General features: G+C 58.0%; 1 protein-coding gene across 11 annotated transcripts; it reads right to left on the bottom strand.

Moving 5' to 3' along the window:
• Nucleotides 1-4,993: 4,993 nt before the first annotated feature.
• On the bottom strand, nucleotides 4,994-23,013 carry MLXIPL (MLX interacting protein like). Of its 11 annotated transcripts, XM_029221132.1 has the most exons (17): nucleotides 22,668-23,013; nucleotides 18,750-18,856; nucleotides 14,750-14,832; nucleotides 14,496-14,585; nucleotides 14,153-14,197; nucleotides 13,430-13,631; nucleotides 13,225-13,305; nucleotides 10,010-10,179; nucleotides 8,204-8,732; nucleotides 7,899-7,966; nucleotides 7,673-7,823; nucleotides 7,404-7,516; nucleotides 7,194-7,313; nucleotides 6,902-7,029; nucleotides 6,697-6,820; nucleotides 5,978-6,107; nucleotides 4,994-5,708 (listed from the first exon to the last, which is right to left on the bottom strand). In XM_029221132.1, exons 1-17 carry the CDS (start codon nucleotides 22,964-22,966, stop codon nucleotides 5,590-5,592), a joined length of 2,559 nt encoding a protein of 852 aa, XP_029076965.1. In that variant the 5' UTR covers nucleotides 22,967-23,013; the 3' UTR covers nucleotides 4,994-5,589. The 11 variants fall into 11 exon arrangements, with proteins under 11 accessions (XP_029076965.1, XP_029076963.1, XP_029076964.1 ...); XM_029221130.1 differs by having other exon boundaries at nucleotides 6,697-7,029; nucleotides 22,668-23,011; XM_029221131.1 differs by having other exon boundaries at nucleotides 6,697-7,029; nucleotides 7,673-7,820; nucleotides 22,668-23,011.
• Nucleotides 23,014-23,230: the final 217 nt, after the last annotated feature.

The raw sequence follows: 23,230 nt of genomic DNA, 5'->3' as shown, positions 1-23,230 counted from the left end.
CCAGGGTCAGGGATGCCAGATTCAAACGTTTCCATGGCCACCAGGGAGCCCTTCCTGGCAGTGCAGGTCTTCTGGCCTTTAGAAGGATCCTATGAGGACAGAGGCTGCTGCAGAGACTAGATGACAGACGGACTCACCCACAACCTCGGGTGAGGAGACAGATCCAGTCAGAGAGCAAGTGAAGTGGCCTCATTTCCTTCCCTTTTGTCCTTGGTGAGGGGAGAAGGGGAGACTGGCATTGACTCAGCTGTGGGCAGGGGGGTGGAGAGGGCTAGGAGGGGGTGTCCAGAGCATTCTGGGGCTTTTCCTCCTTAATTTGCTATTTAGAACCGAAGGCCCAGCCATGAACCACTTTCTCCTAGAGACAAAGGGGTACGTTTCAGAATTTCATTCACCAAGCATTTTGCAGGTGACATTTACTGATCCAGGAGCTTTGCATTTCATTTAATCTTCTCACGTTCCCACCCCACAGATTAGGGGACTGATGCTCTAGGAGATGCTCATTAAGTGATTTTCCAGAGGTGACACAGATAAAGAGTGAACCTGGAAACACGTGCAGGTCTGTGACTCCAGTCTATCGATGTGGGGGACAAGCAAGAGTAGGGCTACGGCTCAGCTGAGACTACCAGATTCTTTTACATTGTAAGTTCAGTTGATCTTTATAGTGGTCTTTAAGACAAGTGAGGCCATGAAATAACTTTAACCAAACCAAAAAAAACCACACAACTAGGCTCAGGTCAAGTAACTTACCCAAGGTCAACAAGGAAGCCAGGGATAGAACCAGAGTCAAACTGGGGTCTGCTACACTCCAAGATCCTTATCCTTCCCACCTTGCCACTGGGCTGTAGTAAGGGCCTTGCTCTTACCCTCAAGTTCCTACAACCCAGCTGGAATCCAAGGCTAACACTCAGAAGGACGTTAGTAATGACAGAAGAGGGGAAAACTGGGCAGGTCAGGGAGGGAGATCTGCCGATGGATTTTGAGGGGCAGTGAGATTCAGCTGTACCTTCAGGGGTGGGCATTTAGACAGGGGAGACAGAGGGTAAAAGGGAATTCTAGGAGGGAAAGGAAAGCATGAGCAAAGGTGTGGCTGGAGGGATAGCAGGGCTCAGTCGCAAAGCACCTTGACCATCTGCTAGAAACCTGGCCTCATCAGAGGCAAGCAAGAGCCAGAGAAGCAATGGAAGCACAACTTCAATTTGCAATTGAAGATTCACCTTGCATTGATTGGAGCCTCTCTACCTCTGGCCTCTGTGTTAGGTAAAATGATGCATTTCCTCATTGGTTAAGCAGTGGTTCTCAAAGTGTGGGCCCTGGACCAGCATCATTAAAAATGCAAATTCTTAGACTTCATCCCATATCTGCCGAGTCAGACATTCTGGAGGTGGAGGCCTGGCAGTCTGTATTTTAACAAGCTTACTAAGTGATTCTGATGTACGCTAAAGTGTAAGAGCCAATGCTTTAAACTAACTTGAGCCCCAGATGTAGGTTATTTGCAGCTCAAAGCCTCCATTACAGTGGTTCTTAACCTTGAACGCATATTGGAATCACCTTTAAAAATGCTTATGTCTAATTCCCACAGACAGGGATTCTGATTTAATTGGCCTAGACTAGACCTGCTCAAGAAGATTTTTAAAAGGCCCAAGTTATTCAAATGTACTTTTAAGTTTGAGTCGTAGCTGTAAGGGATACGAGAGGCTAATGTAAGAGTCTACATAAAAGTGATATTCTGGACTTCCCTGGTGGCATGGTGGTTAAGAATCCACCTGCCATTGTAGGGGACACAGGTTTGAGCCCTAGTCTGGGAAGATCCCACATGCCGCAGAGCAACTAAGCCCATGTGCTACAACTACTGAGCCCGCATGCCGCAACTACTGAAGCCCATGCACCTAGAGCCTGTGCTCCGCAACAAGAGAAGCCACCAGAATGAGAAGCCCGCACACCGCAACGAAGAGTAGCCCCTGCTCACCGCAACTAGAGAAAGCCTGTGCACACCAATGAAGACCCAATGCAACCAAAAAAACAAAAACAAAAAACAAACAGAAAAACAGAACAAAAAAAAGTGATATTCTGTCAGGTGGCCATGTGTATGGATGCTTATGAGGTCAACTTGAGACAAAAGGGAAGGGAGCAGGGCACAACCATTAAAAGGATGACATAGCCATTGAGGATACAACAAAAACTGCTTAGAACCAACTAGACCCAAGATGGCGGAAGATTTAACTTCCAGTAGACCTTGAGCCTCACTATATGCTCATTTTAACACGTTAGCATATACTAAATGACATACTCCCAGGCACCGTGACAGTTCCAAGGCCAAGCATAAAAGGCCAAACAGTGGGCAGTGGTCCAATTCCTGGAAATCTCTGCCCCTTTCCCAAAATAGTTGGAATAAACCTCCCACTCGTTAGCCTATAAAGTTACCCAGCCCATAAAAACTAACCACCCCATATTTCGGGGTGCTCTCATTTTCTGAGACGACCCCATACCCTGGGGCTGCTCTTGCCTTCCGAGACGGACCACATTCTGCCTATGGAATGTGTATCTCTCTCAATAAACCTGTTTTCACTTTACTATGGCTCGCTATTGAATTCTTTCCTGTGCGAAGCCAAGGACCCTCACTTGGTGACCCATCCCAGGGACTCACCTGTGACCTGGGACATGACCATTCTCTCCTGCAACAAACTGGCCAGGCCTCGGCAACACACCACAGGGCAGTGGGGTATAGGGAAGAGCCAAAGATGACTGTTCCTGTTGGCACAAGTGTCTGGATGGTGGTACCCTTCCTGGGCATGGGGAACATGGAAAGGTTCAGGTTGGAGGGGGAAGAATGTGAGCTATAGTCTTGGAAATGATGAGTTCTGTTTTGGCTCCTTCAGGGTTAAGGGAGCTGTGGAACATTCAGAGGGGGACGTCAGGGCGGCAGTCAGATATGTGGTTGTGTCCCTCTGGGGAGAGGGCAGCGCAGATACAGAATAGGGAGACCTCAGCAGAGAGGCTGAAGGGGATGGCGGTGTCCAGGGCTTGCCATAGGGTGAGAAGGGCAGTGGGCCGAGGAAGAGGCTCCCACAGCAGGGACTGGGGAGGCACTGCCAGGGAGGTGGAGAGCCTGGCGAGAATTCTGGATCTGCAGGGAAAGAGTGATTCAAGAAGGAGGTCTGAAGGCCCAGGAGAACTGTGAAGTGGTTGTTGGATTTGGCAATAAGGGAGCCAAGTGACCTTGGAGAGAGCAGAGTCTGTGCAGGGGTGAGGCTGGGGAGGAAGGGGGGAGGAAGGAGGAGCCCAAAGGCAGGGGGCGGGGGGCAGATGGGAGGGGAAGGAGGGAAGGCCGGTGTAGACGGCTCTCTTAAGGGAAGGTGGCCTCTAGAGTGGGACACGGGGTCAAGGGGATGTCTTATGGGGACCTTCCTGGCAGGATGAGTGGGTGAAAACAGCAGAACACAAACGGCCAGGTATTTACCTTTCAGAGACCCTCTTCAAGCCTTTGTCTGCAGCAGCAAATACCACCTAAAGGCTGGGTACATCTGTCACCTGCATGGTAAAAAGTGGCTAAAAGCAGAAACTCTGAAGTAAGACAGTCTGGGTGGGCACCTCAAAAACTGTGCAAACTGGGCTTCCGGGGTGGCGCAGTGGTTGAGAGTCCGCCTGCCGATGCAGGGGACGCGGGTTCGTGCCCCGGTCCGGGAAGATCTGACATGCCGTGGAGCGGCTGGGCCTGTGAGCCATGGCCGCTGAGCCTGCGTGTCCGGAGCCTGTGCTCCGCAATGGGAGAGGCCACAGCAGTGAGAGGCCCATGTACCGCAAAAAAAAAAAAAAAAAAAAAACAGGAAAAAAACTGTGCAAACTTGGGCTAGTTAACCTCTCTCTGTCTCAATTTTTCATCTGTAAAATGGGGACAATAGTAATCGTTATGATAACTCTTCCATCGCGTTATATGCCACGCACTGTTGTAAGTGCTTTATGAATAGTTACTCTTCAATTCTCACCGCAGGCCTATAGAGGCAGGTGTGGAGAGGATTAGTGGGTGAATATAAATAAAGTGCCTAGAATCGTGCTTGGCACGTGGTAAACACTAGATGACGATGCAGTTACTCATGTTATCGTTATTATTATTCTACATGACTAAGGGAAAGTCAAAGCCCCCAGAAGACCGGCTCCTGTTTCTAGCCTGCAAATGTCTCCCCAAACGTCTCCAGAGGTTTCTGAGCACGTGAGAGGGCTTGGACTCGCCAGGCCTGAATGTAAGCTCCACGAGGAGAGGGGTGCAGCGGTGAACAGATTCCCCAGGGCCAAGACCATAGCTTGGTCTGTGGTAGGCCCTCAGGAAATATTTGTTAAATGAATCAATGAAAGGGAATTCTCCAGCGGTCCAGTGGTTAGGACTTGGCACTTTCACTGCAGGGGGCACGGGTTCAATTCCTGGTCGGGGAACTAAGATCCCACAAGCCGAGCGGTGCAGCCAAAAATGAAAATTAAAAAAAGGGTCGACGAAGTATTGGGGCCATTTGCCCCAACTTCCAATCTGCAGTATCAGTTCCTTCTAAGACATCCCGACCTGGTGGCCACCCACCCTCTGCTTGCACATCTCACGCAGTGAGGCCGTCACTACCTGCTAAGGCAACGTCCTCCTTCTGGATGGTTTGGATGGAAGGCCCTGTCACTTCCACTCTGGGATCCCGGCTCTGCCCTCCTCCAACGTAGAAGGTGGTGAGCCTCTCTGAACCTCCCCCTGGCCATAGAGGATTTCCAGGCTGAGTGTCTGTCATCTCTCCCTTGACTCCCTGTGGCCTATTCACAACTCAGCCCCCAGAGGGATCCTGTTAAGAAGCTCTGTCTGATCTTCTTTCACCTCCACTCAAAATCCTCCAGGAGCTTCCAGCTCAGAGGACAAGCTAAGGTCCCTTCATGGCCAGCGAGGCCCTCTACAAGGCCACCTCCCACTGCAAACCGCTCTCTTTCCATCCCAGAGTGAGAAACTCTGACAGTCCCTGACAGTTTCTGTTTTTATTGGTCAAGAATTCTTTACAAAATCCACACACACTCATCCACACACATACCAGATGCCTCCCCTGGCTTGGCCACCCCCTGCCCTGCTCTCTCCTGGGATCAGACATTCCTGGCTTTACTCAGGGATGCCATCCTGCAGCCCGTCCAGGCTACCAGTGGAGGAGCAGAGAGAAGGAACCTCCTTTTCTCCTTCCCGGCTTAGAAACAGAAGCCTGTGCCTGACCTGTGGGTGGAGCAGGTGGGAGTGACAAGGAAGCATCGTCCCCTTCCCACTTTCAAACTCCCCGAGTTGCCAGCTTAGGCCCCCAAGCGCCACAGCTGCTAAGGCCTTGGGATCCTCTTCTACTTGAAGCTTCCCCGTCCCCATTTTGCAGACTGGAGAATGGAGGTCCAAAGAGGGAGGATGATCTCCCCAGGTCACAGCATTGTTGCTATAGTAGAGCAGGGACTGGAACTCAGTTCTTCCCGGTTCCCAGGAGATCAGAAGAAACCCTGCTTGACAGCCGGGACCCGGAGCAGAAGGGGAGTGCCCAGGGAGAGCAGCCCCAGGGCAGCTGAGTGAGCAGCACGGTCCGGCCAGCACTATACAGATTTGCCAAGGGTACCCTCTGTGACTGCCCGTGTGGCTTGCTCGGGTATACAGTCCGGGTCCGTCAGGATACTGGTAGATGTACTCAGCTGGCGTAGGGAGTTCAGAACAGCTGGGAAGAGAGAGAGAGAGAGGGAGAGACACTTTCTGGGGTCAGGGCCCTACCCTTGGATGCTGAAGACAAAGGGATCGGGGGAGGTACTAGTTAGCAAGACTGTCAGTCAGCCCCTCCTAGGATCTCTGTCGGCAGATGTCCTGGTGGCCCATCTGGGGGCATGGTGGGGATGGACAAAACCCTAGGCCACAGTGAAGACAGGCTGGACCTGGGGTCTGAGTAGGGTGGAACCCCCTGCCCTGAGGCTTGGCAGGTGGCTCACGTACTTGGTCGGAGAGCAGGCAGGGAGCAGTACTGGTCCAGCCAGGCCAGTGAGGTCTGGCGGAGGCTCTGCAGGCTTGCCGTAGACACCATCCCATTGAAGGATTCGAACAGAGGCCGGATGAGGATGCTGAACTGGACCCAGGTCAAGGAGCAGTTCTGTCATCCAGCTGGTACCCTCACGCATTTCACATGTAGCCCTGACATCTGGCCGCTGTCCAGCCTTGAACCCTAAGGACTCCTACTGTAGCCGCCCTCCCATACACTAAGGCCCTCCCAGCTCTCTGGCTCTCAGGCCCTTCCCCCAGCTCCTCCAGGACCTTCCTTCTGGGCTGGACTGTCCCCCATCCCTGGGCTTCCTGCCCTGGCTCAGTCAAGGGCTTGACCAGGTAAGGGAGTGAGAGATTCTATGTCTTCCCACAGGCCCACCCCAGTCATGTTACTCCAAGTTTAGGTTCTCCCAAACTGCCCCTGGGACTTTCTGAGGGCAGGGCTATGGTCCCCTCACCCAGGGGGCTCCCCCTCAGTTTCCCTCTGCTCCCAGCCCATCACTGGGTAATGCTGCTGGCCAAGATGCCAGGGGCCTTGAAGGAGGGGATAGAATCGGAGCCCTTTCCTCTGGGATCAGCTCTGAGACCCTGCCTGGCCCGGGGAGCGGAGCCTGTGTCGGGCCCAGCCTGGTCCGCCTGCAGCGCTCACCCCGCCACTGGCCAAGTGAGGATACCACCCAGAACTTCCAGTTATGCAGTGTGCGGGTCCGGACGTAGTCATCGAACATGTCTCGCATTTGGTCGAACCGCTGGTGTGTGATGGGCACTCCCGTAGCAGGCAGCTGCTGCTGGCACAGGCTGGGGGCACGGGGCAGGTCAGGGCGGGGAGCCAGGCAGCAGGCCCCCTGGCCCAGCGCCTGCAGGGCCCCCCCCACCCACTTGATGGCGGCATTGAGCGCCTCGATCTGGTCCCGGAGCTGCTGGGCCTCCTCCTGCTTGGCGGCTCGCTCCTGCTGCAGCATGGCGATGTACTCGGCTGTCTTCTGCAGCGTGGTGGCTTTGCTCATCTACGGCAGCACCGTAGGGCTGGGCTCAGGGACTGGGGGTCCCCCACCCTGGGTCCCACTGAGGCACTGGGATGGGAGGAGGCAACCGGGTGTGTGGAGGGCCCTGGGGTGTTCCACGATGGGGCCCTGGGGCTCGGGGGTGCCAGCCTGTGCTGGAGACGCACCTTGAGGTTGGGCTGGGTGCTGAGCGTGCTCACCAACCCGTGCAGAGTGTCAAACCCCAGCTTGATGTTGAAGCGCCGCTTCTGCTCCGCAGAGATGTGTGTGATGCGCCGGTTTTCGGTCTGAGGGGGCAGAAGGCGGGGTGAGCCTCGGAGGGGGCGTGGGAGGGCCTGTGGGGAGCAAACAGACCTTAGGGTGAGAAATGGTGCCACCTTGTTGTCCGGATGGCCCCGGCTTAGGCTGCGTTGAGGGGAAGAGATGCACATGCTCAGAGTCCCCGGGCCCGGCAGGGAGTTGAGCTCCCCAGACAGCCGCCGCTCACCACCTGTGTCAGAGACAGACAGACCCACAGACAGACCAACACAGGGGAGAGGGTCCCATTTCCCTGGCCCTCTCATCCTGGCCCCAGATGTAGTCCCCCCTTCTTCCTTCCCTTCCCTCCCTCCCGCAGAGCTCCCCGATCCCTGCAACCCCTCTTTACCGCTGGGTGCTGGGGGCGAGAGCCGCTCCGCTTTGGGGACAATCAGGGGCCTGGGAGGGGCCAATGTGGCTGGACCCGGAGGTGGTCGGGGCGGTGTAGGGGCCGGGGTCGGGGGAAAGAAGGTGCAGGGGAACTCGGGGGCTATCTCCTGCTGGGGTGGAGAAGGGCAGAGAGTCGGGGTGAAGCCCCGGGGTTCACCGCCACCTCCCAGTGCCCGCCATCTTACCGGGGACCCTGGGGACCGGAGGAGGGCGCTGGACACAAGCGCAGGTTCCAGGGCTTGCTCAGGCTTGGCTGTGCACAGACAGAACTGTGAGGGCTGCTGGGGCCCCCATCCCATCATCTCCCAAGACCCCGTCCCTCCCCTCCTCACTGCCCACACCGCTTTTGGGTTCAGGGCCCAGGTCCCTCATTCCTTGCCACCTGCCCTCCGGCTGAGCCTGCCCCTTAGCCTCCACCCTCTAATCCCACAGGCTCCCAGCTCCGCATCTGGTCTCGGCATCTGGTCTCCACGTCCCCTTCCCAGCTCACCTGCTGTGAGCAGCTGTGCGAGGCAAGGATTGTTGCCCCCGGCAGTGGCAGGGGCCAAGGTGGGGGGGCTGGGCCTCCGCCCCCTGGGGGACTGGGTAGGGGGCTTGCCTCTGGGCCGCGTGCCTTGGGGCACGGTGAAGTGAGGCCCCAACGGGGGCTCCGAATACCCCGAGGGTAGAAGGTCTAAGGGGAAGGGGGCGGGGGCAGGGCCTGGACCCAGCTGGGGGGTGGGTGCGAAGGCCGTGGGAGCAGACGGTGGGGACACTCCCGGGGCAGGAGGGACAGGAGGGAAAGAGAATCTGGGAGAGAAGACAGGCTCTTCCTGCAGCATAGCAGGCAGTGGAGCCATGGGAGGGAAAGGGGGTGGGGCACAGGGCTCCAGGCCAAGCCCCTTGGCAGGGCTGGGGTATTGGAGGAGGGGTGGGCGTGTGGGAGTGGGTGGGAGCTTGGGCTTGGGGTCTTCAGGAAGGAGGAAATCAGAGCTCAGGAAGGCACTGGAGTCCAGAGGGCCAGGGCAGCTGCTCCGAGCCTGGTTGGGGGACAAAGAGCAGGGGAGAGAGCTAGCCTTTCTGAGGCCTCCCAGGCAGCCTCTTGCCCTGCCTGAGCTCTGGACTGGGCACTGGGAGAGTTGGGAGAAATGGTCCCTGGCCTCAGACACACACCCCAGGAAAATTATAATCTAATGAGGGGAAAGAGTGGAACCCATTTATGCACAAATTAGGCATGAGAAAGAGCATCAATCTTCCTGCCTGCCCATTCGTTCACCAAATAACTTACCAACCCATCCATCCATATCCATCCATCCATCCTCCATCCATTCACCTACCTATCTGTTCTCTCATCTATGAGCTAACTCATCTACCTATATTTCTACCAGCCTACCAGGTATTAACCCATTCACCAATCCATCCAACCACCTATACTTCCTTCACTCACCCACCAACCCACCCATAGTCCATCCATCTATCCACCATCTGTATATTCACCAGCCGCACATCCATCCACCAGCCCATTTATTGATCCACCAAACTACTTACTCATTTACAAATTCATCCACCAGCCCATCCATCCAACCAACCACTCACCTACCTATATATATATACCAACCTGTAAGCATCCACCCCCATCTACAACCCAGTGATCTATTCTCCAACACACCCATCCATCCACACACTCACTTGCTCACTCGTTGGGCAACCGTTTACCCAGTGCCGTTAATGTGCTTGAACTGTGCTAAGTATGAGAAGATGCAGCGGTGAGTAAAGCATAGCCCTTCCAGCAAGGAGCTCACAGTCTAGTCAAGGAGAGAGACCTCTCAAACAATGAACTATGCTAGTGCCTGAGAAGTCTGATAACGGAGGGAAAAGGCAACTATCCTAGCATCATGGGGGCAACATCTGAAGTGGGCCTGGGAGTTCCTGAACCAAAATGATGGAGTCACTGCTTCCTAAATGCACACGCTCAGCTTCGGCCTCCATGCTTCCGTTCCTGCTTCTCCTCCCCTCTACTGGTCTCTTCTTCTGCCCAAACCCAAGTCATTCATTAAGGCCCAGAACTCCCCCCTCTTCCAGGAAGTCTTCCACAAGCAGCCCAGCTCCACGCTCCTCTGTCCTCAGGCTCCCCCCCAACCATCTTGTCAGTTCTGCTTCACAAGGGTCTTTCCTCCCCAGCTGAACGGTGCCCTCCTGGAGGCCACAGATGGGGTCTTTCTCCCCCTCCAGTCTCTCTTGTTGGACTGAGCATACTCAGGAAGTACCCTGAATACCTCCGGGGTGTGGGCAGGTGAGCTGGGCAGGGTGAGCTCACCTGCAGGCGGTTATGTCCCGAGAGGTGGGTCATGCCCGAGCAGGCAGAGGGCACCTCCGAGCCCAGGATCCCACTGCTGAGGACAGGGTCAGCCATGGGGCCGAAGCTGGGGGGCTCCAGGAAGCTTGAGGGTGTAGGTGTCTGTGGGGGGCGGTAGTTGGTGAAGAAATCTGTAATTCAGACACACAGGGTGGCAGCTGTCAGGGCTAAGGCCGCGGCTGGAAGCAGCGGGCTGGCCCTGTCCCCAGGCTGGGCTGGCAGTGGGGTGGGGGCCGGCGAGGGAGGGGGCGCCTTCCACAGGAGATTGTGAAACTGGGAGAGTTTCTGTCTCACTCAGGGGAAGCCACAGCAGAGGCTCTGGTGGGATGGGCCTGAGTGGGAGACAGCAGAGGGATGTGCGGGGGTGTCAGTGGGACACCCCAGGAAGCAGCCTTCCCACCGAGCCCCAAAACTGGCTCCAGAGGCCCCCCTTCCCCACCCCCAGCCTGGGAATCCCAGGCCTTGTCTGCTTCTGTTACCAGCTCTGCTGGGGACGTGGTGGGGCGGGGTGGTACTGGTACTGGAGACTACCGGGGAGGGAAAGGGTGGGGTCCAAGGGGAGGAGGTCTAGGATGGGGAAAAGGGCATCATGGCGTCAGGAGTTCACGGAGTGAGTTAGGGGTGAGAGGGGTCAGAAGGTCAGTGGGTCTGGGACAAGTTGGGTTTGCTGGAAGGTCAATGGGTAGGGCTACAAGGACAGAGCTCAGGAGTGTGGGTGAAGGGACTAAGGGGGGTCAGAGCAGGGGTCAGAGGGTGGGCTCAGAGCAGGGGCAGGAGTGAGGGGGTGCTGGAAGGCCTGGAAGAGCTGGCGGGGAGCGGGGCAGCCAGATTGTTTGAGGTGCGGGTTGTGTAAGCCCCAGGCTATTCTGGTTTTGGGAAGCAGCTGCCTGGGGCCTAACCACATCCCGGGCCTGGGTGCGCCTGCCCACCCGCTCCCTTCCGGGCACCTTTCTCTGACCCTGAGCAGCCTCCTGTCTGCACCAGCTCCCAAGGCCTCCTGGTCTGGTCAGACGTGACCCCACTGGCCTTGGATGGACCCCAGCCCCCTGACCAAGACAGGTGGTCAGGCCTTTCTCCCGGGGGCCCCCTCGAAGGAAACTCAGGAGTGGGATAAGCCAGCACCAAACCTCGAGGCTGACCGGGTCTTATTTGTGCATCTCATGTGACTGGGGGCCCGTGTGCTGCTGGATGGCCGGCTCTGCGTGTGTCAGTCTCATGTAGCACCTGTCTGTCTGCCTCCCTGTGTGTCGGTCCCGCTGTCTGGAGCTCTGTCTGAGTCCGTGTGCACCTGCCCTGGTGTGAGGTGCTCAGTGTGTACATGTCTGCCCTGCACCCACGTCTGTGTGTGTCTGTGTGTCCTTCTCGGCCACAAGGTCCGAAGGGATCTTCTTGCTGTCCTCCTGCCTCCCTTCCACAGAAGGACTGGGCAGCAGCGGGTGAGCGGCTGCCGATCCTCCACCCCCGGCCCCCAGGGACCACGGGCCTCATCACGTAGCCCCGGGATGCTCAGGGCCACAGAACAGCTGCTGCTCACCGTGCCGCCCACTCCCCAGAACTCGGTGGGGCTCACAGAGCAGCAAGCCCAGCCCAGCCTGAGTCACCACGTCCCCTCACCACGGCGTGTCCCCACCCCACGCCCGCAGGAGGTACTTCCGAGTCCCAGCCACCCGCGGAGCCCTCCCACCCTGTCGCCCCCACTGACCTGCCATCCCCTGGCTGAGCCCCTCCCCCGCCCAGTGCTTCCCCGAGTGGCCCTCAGCCAGCCTCTCCCTGCTCCCTGAGCCCCTCCACCAAGCCCCCTCCCTCCACAGAGTTATGGCCCCCTCACTAGGTTTCCTCTCAAGTGAGGAGCTCTTGGGGACCAAGCGGCAGCCCTGACGGCCCTGGCGCTCCCTGCCCTCCCAGTTCACGGAGCGCTTAAGGGGGCCACACTAGCCACCTCCCCTGTGCGACCCACACCCCCTACCGTAGGTTGCCCTCGCTGGCCCCCACTCTGGCAGCCACCCTGCGCTGAGAGAAGTCGCTTCCCAGCCCCAGTCGATCAGGTTTTGCCCAGAGCCCGGGTTTGGGGGGCAGCGGCTGGGCTCCTACCTGCGGCAGGGGTCTGTGTGCCCAGACGGGGCTGCTGCCCTCCCAGGCTGGTCTGCTCCCAGGGCACTGCCATCAACACTGCTGTCCCCGCAGCCCCCAGCCCCCACCCAGGCAGGCATGGGGGTGGTTCCTCATTCCCTCGTCCCCGCCCCATAGGCTTCCACCTCTTAACTGACAGGCCCAGGACCCTGCCAGTCAGGAAGGAGTGGAGGGGTCACCCAATGCAAGCCTTTATCCCAGGAACCCCCTTTCTGCACCCAAGGCCTCAGCTGAGACAGGCGGAGCCTCCACGTCTGACCCCCAGCACGGCTCCGGAGCCCCCTAAGTGTGTGGCTATCAGCAGCAGTCTCCAAGGTCTACAGCTAAGTGAAGAAAGCAATGCGAGAAACAGGCTGCTACAGAGACAAGAAGAGACATTGGTCCACATGTGCTATATAGACACGATATCTCTGGAGGGACATGAGAAAGCAGCAACTGGTGGCCCTGGGGTTCAGGAGAGGGAGCCAGGGCCAAGGGCTACTTTAAAGAATGCTTTGTAAGATATGATTCCTGGGATTTTCTTAAAAATAACATAGGAGGGGAGAATTGGGTGAGGTCTAGATGAGATAAGAATGGCCAAGAGTTGATAAATGTTGACGTTGGTGAGATTCAATGAGGGTCAGTGAACTCCTCTCTCTCCCTACCTGTGTGTATGCTTGAAATGTTCTTTAATAAATAGTTTTTTTAATGAATTATATAAATACTGATAAATAGACCCAAACAAAGGAGAGCCATCAAAGACCCTCTCTCCCCTGAGAGAGTCCCAGCATCTACTGCTCTCCTGGGAACTCCCCAGAGCCTGCAGCTTCAACGCTCCTGGTCCCCTGTCCCCTGCTAGGTACCCTGTCTGGCTTGCTCTCACCTGAGGCCACGGCACCTGCATCCCAAGGCCAGACAAAGGGAGACCAGGAAGATCCCTCAGAAATCACCCAGATCATCCGCCCTCCCAGAGGGGCCTGGGACTGGCCTGAGGTCTCAAGCGTACTGGGGCTTTCCTCTCACTGACCCTGACCATCCACTCACCCAGGAGGAGGGGCCTGCCCCACCTGAGATCTCCATGAAGTCATCCAGGCTGGGCTGCAGAGGCGTCAGGTCTGGCTGGATCATGTCAGCGTTGCCAACATAGGCTGGAGGGGGCAGTGGTGATGTCAGCAGCATCGGGCAGGGCGGAGTGGGGGCACCCATGCCTGGCCATCCTCCCTTGGCTGCACGGATCCCCTCAGGCCTCCCTTTCCTGGCGCAGCCCCTCACCGTCCTCGGGGGGCAGATGCAGGGGTGTAGGGCCGGGCTGAGTCATGGTGAAGAGTGTGTCGGAGATGTCGGACAGAAAGCAATCGAGATCCAGAAGCTGCCGCCCGCTGGTCTCCTCCTCTGGGCCCGCCAGCAGGACGGGCACCACGCTGGTGAAGAGCTGCTCGCACCATCGCTCCGGTGGCTGCCACCCCCCTTCCACCTGAGGAGACAGAGATGTCAGCAGCCCCAGGTGGGCTCCACTGCCCTACTCCTTCCCAGTCTGGAGACACAGGGGTCTCCCACTGCCCCCTGCCTGGGGGATGAAGTGGTCAGCCATCCAGGGGGCCTCTCTGCATACAGCCCCTCCTCTCCTCTCTCCGGTGGACCCAGTTTGCTGCCTGAAAGGCTAGGGTCACCCCACTGGCCTCCAACAACTCCTCCCAGGAGAGAGGCTGGGGTGGCCTGCTGAAGAGATGAGGGTCCCTTCCTGCCCCTACACTTTTCCCTACCTGGGTCCCCAGTTCTTAGAGCCCCATGCTTCCCCACCACTTGCTTAGTGAACCAGAAGGCTTGGGGTCTTCCCACCACTGCGCTCCAATGCTGCCCTTCCCAAGAGAAGAAAAGCTCAATTAATCAACCAGAGGACACACCCACTCCACTCACGTCCCACCCTCACCCCACCACCACTGCCTCGCCCACCCAGAGGGAAGCATCCATTCTCTGGGTCCAGGGAGCACCCACCTGCTTTGGGGCCAGGAGATCCCCTTCCCTGCTGGACTTACGGAGCTGCAGGAACACACAAAGGTGGACACTGGATCCCCTTCCGCTCCTCCATCGCTCCCCGCCAAGGCCTCCCTACTCACTAGCTCCCCCAGATCAACCGGATCCCTCACTTCCCCTCGGAAGCTCTTTGGCCCTGGGAGGTAAGGAGGTTGCGAGGAGGCCCTGTGGCCACTGGGTGGCGCTGTCGGCCTGGGTCTTAATGGAGGACAGGGTCGGGGTTGGGGTTGTGGGGGAAGCCCTCCGGGGCTCTTGCAAGAGAGGCCGTGGCCAGAAGTCGCAGGGGAAAGGGCCCCCCACTGACCCGCTTCTTGTAGTAGATGCGCCACTTATGGTACTCGCGCATCACCACCTCGATGCGCCGCTTCCAATAATTCCCCTCCAAGACGACGGCCTGAGGAGGGCCGGATAGGGGACTCAGTGCGAGGGGTGGCACTGACCCCACCCCTCACCCAGTCTCCCTCTGGGCCAGCCCCTCCCGCTCAGCATGAGGAGTGATGGGCAGGAGGGGCCTGGCTTGGTGGGGCGGCAGGTGGTTGGTCCCGTGGTCTCAGCTACCTCCGGTTTCCGGTGCTCATCAGCCTCAGGCCCCTGCAGGGGGGTCACGAAGCCACACACGGGGCTCTTCCTCCGCTCCACATCTGAGAGAAGAGCGCCAGGTCAGGGGTGTCCAGCTCCCTCATCTCCCACTCCAAGGGGACTGGGACTCAAGTGCCACACACTATGAAATCCTGCTTGGCCTTCCATGCTCTGATTAAGTGCCACCTCCTCCAGGAAGCCTTGCTGCCTGCTCTAGCTCTCCCAGATCTCCCTCTTCTATGAGACCCTGTAAAACAAACCTCCCACACCCCATCTGCCCCCTTGGGAGCCTAGTAGGTGCGCAGGCAATGCTTGCTGAATGGCATTGTTGGGCCACACGAAGTTAATTGCCCCAAGAAGGTCCTGGTCAGGCTGGCGGGCTAGAGGTCCAGAGCCCTGGTCCCCTGCTTCAGGATACCCAATTCCATCTGAGAGCCACCGCTGGCCCACTTCAGGCCACCTGCCTGAGCCCTTTCTCTGCCTCCTCCACTCCCATCCCTGTCTTCAACCTTATCTCTCTCCAGGCTCCTTTTTGGCCTATAAACAAATTCCAGGCTCTCCTTTACCTCTCAAACCTTCCCCTTCCTTTGCTTCCCAACAAGCTAAATTTCTTCCCATCACCCCTTTGCTTTCCTCCCAGACTCTGGCAGACCTGTCACTCACCACATCCACCTCTGCCCTCCCAGTTGCATTGTCACCGCCGGTACCTCAGCACCTGCCCACACACCCACCCCGCTGGCCCAGCTCCTGAACTCAAGGCTCTGGCCCTCCGCAGTCCTGTTCTCCGAGACCTTGGCTGCAGGGCACCCTCCTCCTCCCTAAGCCCCGGGAACCTTCCCTCTGTTCTCCTACCTCCCTGGCAACTTTTCACTGGCCCTTCTGCCTGGCCCACTCCCCCTAGCCTCTCTCACCCTGCTCCTTTCCAGTTTCAGACCCATCTTCCAGCTGCCTGGGGAACCTCCATTAGGAAGTCTCAAAACATCACTCTCAGACGTTTGGGAACTTCCCTCCCAAGCCCAAGCCTCCTCTGGACTCCCAACACTGCCTCCCAGTCTCCCAGCTCCCCACCGTCTCCCAGTGTCCCCATCTAATCCTTGGACTAACCCTCTCAATCCCAAGGGTGTGTGGCATTTCTTCCACCGTCCCCTCCCCTCCATATTCTCACTGTTCCCCCTGGTCTGGTGTCATTTCTCGCCTAGACCTCCCTGACTCCAGCCTCATGCTCTCCAGCCCATCTTCCTGCTGTGGCCAAGTCAATTCTTCCTAAAGGGCAGTACAGGCCTAAACCCCTCCATGGCTCCCTGAACCTCCAGGATAAAGCCCACACCCCTTAGCTTGGCTTCCAAGCCCTCCGGGACTGGCCCCACTGCTTCTCCTGCCTTTCCATTGCCTTCATATGACCCACCTTGAAGCCAGACCCTAACCACCCCCCCACAACAGCCCTCTGGTTTTATTCTACGTGGAATCCCCTTCCCTTCCCTCTGCCTCATCACGTCTGCCCTCCCATCAGGATAGCCTAGGGCTGCTCCCGTTCTAGGAAGCTTTCCCTTGTCTGAAACCCCATGGTCCCATGTGCCTCACTTTCCACCCTGCCTTGGCCATTTCTCTACATGCTGGCCTCTCCGTTGGGAGTGAAGGCAGAAGCTGTTGCTTTTAGCCCCAAATCCTTACATCTGGCACAGAGCTTGGCACACAGCAGTCCAGGCTGCGTGGACTCCTGGGGGTTAGAGCAAGGAGGATCTCAGAGTATCTGTTCCTGGCTGCCTAGTTGAGGATATGAGCACCAGGAAAGACTGGGCTTGCCCAGGGCCCCCAGAGAGTCAGTGCTGAGCAGGCCTGGTCAGGCTCTGCCCTCCCCCACTTGGCAACCCTGTGCTCTGGACAGAAGGGCAGGGATCATGTGGCTTCCTAGAGCTGGGACATGCTTTATTTAACAATGATAAGTTCATCCATTCATGCAGCCTCCTAGGCCCTTGCACCTATGCTGGGATAGATGCTGGGACAGGGGATCCATGAATGAATCGGGGATGAATCTCCCAGCTTAGTGGGAGAGACAGGAAAGCACACACATCACATGAGCTAAAGCAAGGTGGAGAGTCAGCTCATGAGAGGTGCTCTGGGATATCAGAGGAAATCAAGATGACTTGGGGGTGTGGAAAAGGAAGGGCTCTTGGAGGTCAGGAGCCTGCCGAAAGGGTGGGGGTGTGAGGGGGAGGAGCCAGGCAGCCCTCCAGCAACCCCACTCCTCCCCCTTTCCTGAAGCCCCCCTTCAAACCTTCCGTGTTCAGGGAGGAGGAGTCCTGACATTGGTTAGAGGCCTGCTGTTGCTATTATCGCAATAATAGTAGTAAATCCCAGCAGCTCACCTTCAGGGAGCCCTTGTGTGTTTCAGGCCCTGTGCTGAGATACGGACCATCTATCTCGCTGAAAACTCACAGCAAACCTCAGCAATAGGATCTATTATGATTCCCACTCGACAGATGAGCAAGCACCAACTGGGGGAGGCTAGGGACTTGCCCAAGGTCACACAGCTAGGGTGTGCTAGAACTTGACTCAACCCCCCTCTGACTTAGAACTTGGGGTCCTTCCATCAACTTGTGCCACAAGCTGGGTGAGGACCCCTGGGTGGCATCAGAAATTCCTTCTGCAGAGAGAAGGGTCTGCACCCCATCCAGCTTTGAGGGGAAAGGGTAGAGGGTGAAAGCTCGGGGTGGGGTGGGAGGGTGAGGGAGTTAGTTCTCCCCCCCCGGCCTATCAGCTTCCTGGTTTGGGCAGGGCCCGTCCTTAACATTCTCAGGCGAGGGCTGGAAGCCAGACAGCTGGGAGCAGTGGAAGGAGTGCTGGGCTGAGTTGCAGAGCCCTGAACTCACAGCCAGTCACAGCTCTGCTCCTTTTATGCTCAGTGACCCTGAGTAAGTCACTCGCCTTCTGGGTCTCACTTGCTCATCCATAAAATGGGGGTGATAAAACCTATCTCCCAGGGTTGCTAGGAAGCCTTAAATAAGACGATTTAGGAAAGTGCCAGGCACAAAGATGAATAGAAACCAAAAACAAACAAACAAAAAAACCCCACTTGTTTTCTCTGCTTGAATGGAATCCAGTGGGGCCACTACAGAGAATACCGTGTGTGGTCCCTCCTACGCTGTGTGTTCCCAGCTCAGTGCAGCCTTTGATCCTACAGGAGGACCTTACTGAGCTGGACAAGGTCCAGCACAGGTCTCTCAGCCTCTGCTACCCTGCCATGGGGCATAGGTGGGTTTTGTATCCCCAAATGAATGACCGTGACCTCCTCAAGGGTACATCGGATTTAACCATCATTTATTAAGCACCAACTTCGTGCCAGCCCTGTTCATACCCGTTATCCCCATGCCAGCCATCAAAGTTAGGACTCTTGGCCTCATTTTATAGATGAAAAAATGGGTTCAGAGAGGTTAGACAACTTGCCTGCAGTCACACAGCCAGCAAGGGGCAGAGACAGGGTGGGAAACCAGCTCTGGGTGACTCCAAGACCAGAGTCCCTTCCACATGGCCTCTCTGGGCCCCCTCCCCCCAAATCTCCATGGTGGGGAACCTAAGGACGTCAGTGGAAGGCTGGTAGAGACCCACCAGGATCTGAGTTTCCCCTTCGCAAAGGGGTGCGATTGGCCCGGATAGTACTGAGCGCCTCTTTCTACCCTGGCATTCGAGGCACCTGACTACACGAATGGGATGCAGGATGGGCCTTGAACTGTTTCCCAAATCTCAGCTCACTTTAGGACTTCCGGAGGGTGACCCCTGCTGTGTCCAACTTCACAGTGGAGAGCGCCCTTTGGGACACATCCCCCAAGACCCTCTGGGTTTAGAAGCTGTTGAGGGGTCCTGATGCTGGGGACCTGGCCTCCCCCAAAGCTCTCTGTGGCTGCTGGCCCTGAGGGCCCTGGGGGTTTCCGGGGCAGCCCCTTTGCCAGCCCTCCTGCTGGGGCCTGTGGTGCCCACTCACACTGGATATACCAGGCCCTCCAGATGGCGTTGTTGAGGCGGATCTTGTCCCGGCACAGCAGCTGGAGGCCTTTGAAATTCTTCCACTTGGGAGAAACCAGCTTGCCACTGTCAGAGGGAAAGGGATGGGTCAGGGGGGGCGTGGGGAAAGGGGATGGTTGGAGGGGGCTGGCTCCACTTTCTTCCCATGCACGAGGCGCTCATCTATGGTGGGCAACTTGATGGACACCCCTCCCAAATCCTGCCCCTCACTCTAACCTGCCTGAAATGTCTACCCTGAGAGGCAGACCTTTAAAATACTCTCCCAGGTCCCCACTTGGGGCCTCTGTGTTCTTTGGTGAGACCTGCTGAAATCTGTTTAGCAGCTCAGGTGTCAGAAAGACAATGCCCATTGGCCTCGCAGGCATCTATCTCACAGGCTGGCTAAGGAGGGTTTTCGCCTGTTTCTTACTTAAGGAAACTGAGGGTCAAGAAACAAAGGGGACATGCCCAAGGTCACATGACATGATGGAGACTCACTCAGGACCTGTGGCTTTTTCTCCACCAGTCTCACTGGCCCCCTTAGGCCTAGGGGATGAGTAAGGTTTGTCTGAGTAGAGACGGAGCCTCTTCACCAGAGGCAGCCTCCAAGCAGCCAGCCACTGCCTTTTCACTGCCCTTCTGGTGTCTGCCCAGCCCAGAATCCCAGGATGGCAATCTGGACTGACCTGGAAGGTGCACCCCTTCCCAGGGGTGTGTGCAACACAATAGCCACCAGGGCCCACCCAAAGGAAGGCAGCTAGGATGGTGGAGTGATGGGCAGGGGGCACCTTGATCCTAACCCTGACCCTGACTCTAACCCTAGTAGTCAATCAAATCCATGAGACGGAAGGGCTCTACCAGGTGAGGGGCTTGACTCTCAGGGTCCTGATGGGCACAGGCCAAGTCTGCCACCCCCGGGGAGCTGGCCTAGGAGGCCAAGATGTTCAGGGTCTTAGACCCCTGCTGGCCCCTCCCCCGCTCCTCATGATTCACAAGCTGAGTTATGCATGAGTCCCCTCTGGCCCAGCTTCTCCAACCCTTGCTCACAGGGAAGGCTGAGGCCCCAAGGCTTAGTCTTTCAGAACGCCAGGCCTGCTCTCTCCAGGGCCCTCTCCCAGTTCCTGGGGGTGAGGGGCAGGTGGGTGGCAGTCTGGCTCTTGCAGCCCCTTGAGTGCATGGGTCACTGGGTCCCCTCTACTCTCTGGTCTCCAAGCTCCTGTGTTTGCTCTGGGGTTGGGGGGGGACTGCTACCCCCAGGCACAACAGGCCTCATTACCCAAATAGAGCACATGGCCCAAGCACCCGGGCCCGCTGGCTGGCCCCTTTCCCTCCTAAGTCAGATAAACACCATCTGTCTAGAAGGGAGACATGGAGTAGGGGCACTCTGATACCTCCTGGGCCAGCTTCTTCTGTGGCACCTGGGGGCACTCCTGAGTTTGTTGCCCCAGCCTGTATCCCAGCAACCTCCCAGCCCACTCTGATCACCCAGCGCCCTACCCCCAGCCTGCCTGCCCTCCCTCCTCCATTTCCCTGCTGAGGCTACAGCGTTTGTGGCCAGGCAGGGCTGGGGGAGGTGAGACAGTGACATCCACACCCAGGAGGAAAGGATTTGGTCTGTGCTGGGCCTGTTGGCTGGGAGGGGAGGAGAGGGGCCCAGCCTGGAGCCAAAAGCCTGTGACCAGGGTTCAAGGGATTCTTACGAGCAATAGAAATTCTGGGAATCTTGGGGATGGGATGGAGAAAACTCAGAACACCCCACCCTCCCCTGCCCACACACACATATCTACCTTGTGGAAATTTCCCTGGAAATTTCCTTAGAGTCCTGCTTGCTCCACCTCACTCCTGAGGCCATTCTTTCCATAGCTAGCCAGCTCTGACCATGAACAAGTGTTTTCTTGGAACTACCAGAACCTGCCTCCCTGAGGGTTCCACCCGCAGAACCACGGAACACGGGCCTCCTCCCAGTGCAGCAGTCCTCTCTCTGCCCATACAGCCCTGCTGAGGGTGAAAGCTGGTCAGACGTCTACAGGCTGTTCTCCGGGTCAAGCTGGCCAGTTCTTCCTGGCACCTCTGGACTCCTTGCCTTGCTGTCCCTGCCCATCTCCTTACTCTCTTGGGATACCCCAGCTTCCACAATCCTCTCCCCTCCAAGGAACCCCTACAATTAGGGGTCTTTAAGGGCTAAAACACTGTCCCAGTCTGAGCCTCAGTTTTTTCCTCTATGGGGGAACTCAAAGACTCCTCTGATACTGAGCCACTACCATCCCTGGCACTTAGGACCCCACCCGGAGCGGGCCACAGAGGTTGAATATTCTGGGGGTTTAGGGAGAAAGCCCAGCCCTCTCTACCCCAGCTGCCCCTGAATGGGGTCACATCAGCTTCCAGTCAGCCTCCTAGTGTGGGCAGTTCTTGGAGTGTGCTCTGCGCCCGGCCTTGCCATTTCCCCTGAGCCTCCCCTTTTGGTCACTGTGGTCTGAGATAGGGGCATGGGCCAGCCCAGGCAGAGCACTGTGTAATGTAAAGCAGAAAGCTTAAGTTGGGAATGGATGGGGAAAGGGGGACCCTGGGGGAGTCTGGGGAGCAGGGGTGCCCAAATCTGGTGTACCGTGACCTTAGATGCCCTTTCCCAGGAGGTCCCCTGATGTCCGAGGAGGGGCGGGAGGAAGGGATGGGAATTTGAACTTTCCACACAGGTCTGGCGCTCTGGATGATCAGATTGCAACACGACCTGGGCCCGGGGCCAGAGCGTGTGGGCCAAGGTTACAAAGCGTCCAGCCAATGGAGTCGAGGCTGGGCGCCACAGTGGGGGGTGGGCAACACTCTTCCCCAACCCCCACCCCAGCTCTGGATCCCAGTCAGAGCAAGTGCAGGTCTGTAGCCAGCGGTTCTCAGAAGAGGAGGAGGAGCCGCAGAGGAAGAGGAATATTTACACAGAGAAAAGATCAAGGCTGGCCGATCCCCCTTTCTCCCCTACGGTTCTCGGTTGATAATTTATCCTGGTCCCTCCGCTCCGGGGAACTTTGCTCTCCGGGGCACTGAGCCAGGACCCCGGTTCGCGCCCTCCCCTGGGACACAGGAGTGGAGCTGGGGCCGGGCGCGGCCGGCGTGCTCTGCGACGCGCCAATCAGGGGTCCCAGGCAACATTAGGCGCTCAGCCTCGCGTGGCGACCCGGGTGGGCGAGGCCACGCCGCCCGGAGACCAACCCCGCGCGGCCTGCAACACCCACTGCCGGACCACGGCTGGGAAACTAAGAGTTGCGCCCCTCTGGGCCGGCCGGGGCACCCTCCTCCCGCCACCCTCGACGTAGCAGGTCAAGAACAGGTGTCCCGGCAATTGAGGGGTGCAGGGTGGACGAGAGACTGGGTTTCAGTCGACGTTGGCTATGAATTGGGACAACATGGGCGCGAGGTGTATCGCGAGGGTGCAAGAATAGAGCGGGCCTGGGCGGGGACTGCTGCGTTGGGAGCGGAAGGCTGCAGGTTGTCCGGTGGAGTGGCCCCCGGAGTGGAGGGTGGGAATGTTAGGATGGCCTAGGGTCCTGGGAGCGCAAGGAATGCCCTGGGGGCATTCTTTGGGGGCAGAGGGGTCGGGACGGGAGAGAGAGGCCCGTGGTGGGCCTACGGAGGTCGAGGTGGAGGGCAGGAGATCCCAGCCTTAGGGAAGGGGGTCTTGGTGTTGAGGAATGGGAACCAGGAGGCGCGCAAGCATGTCGGGGGCCAGTGGGCTGGGCCGGGGTCAGAGGACGCTCCGGGCTGGGAAGAGGAGGGTATCCAGGATGTCGCCGGAGTCTCTGAGAGCAGCCGGGACCAAGGCTGGGGGCCGGGTGGGGTGTCCGGGGCCCCAGCGCGCGGTTCCGCCATGGAGGGCCGAGGTCGTCGGCCCCGAAGCCCCCCTCACCTGTAGGCCAGGCTCATGCACTCGAAGAGGCGGGTGAGTGTGGGGTCGATGCTGCGCGGCCCGAAGTCGGCGAGCCCCAGGGGCCCCTCCTGGTCGCGCCGCCGGGTCAGCGAGTCACTGTGCGGCGACGACACCATGAAGTGACCGCTGTGGATGACCTGCGAGCGGAGCAGCCCGCCTGCGCTGCGCCGGGTACTTGGGTCCTCCGAGTCTGTGTCTGAGTCCGAATCCGGGCTGGGGACGACCCGCGGGCCCTGCAAGCCCGCGACCAGACCCGCCAGCGCTCCGGCCGTGGCCATAGCCGCCGCCGCCTCGCCTGGGCTAGGTGCAGCTGCCCGTGCAGCCCTTGGGGGCCAGGCCGGCTCATTAGCATAGCCCCGCCCCCAACCACGATAGGTCGCTCGAGGGGCGGGGCCTCGTGGCGTGTGGGCGTGGATGGGGCTGTCTTAAATTAGCATAATCAATGTGACAGGTGTGAGAACGCTGGCCTGGAGCTCCCGCGGGTCTAGAGTTTGGAAGAGGAGGAGGTCCCTATGTCCCCTCCCGTCTTTCCTTATGCTGTG

This window comes from Monodon monoceros, unplaced genomic scaffold (assembly GCF_005190385.1).
Source record: "Monodon monoceros isolate NGI ecotype Baffin Bay Population unplaced genomic scaffold, NGI_Narwhal_1 Super_Scaffold_13, whole genome shotgun sequence".
NCBI lineage: Eukaryota > Metazoa > Chordata > Mammalia > Artiodactyla > Monodontidae > Monodon > Monodon monoceros.
Note: the sequence above shows the minus strand (reverse complement) of the source record. Positions and strands in the feature narration are given on the sequence as shown.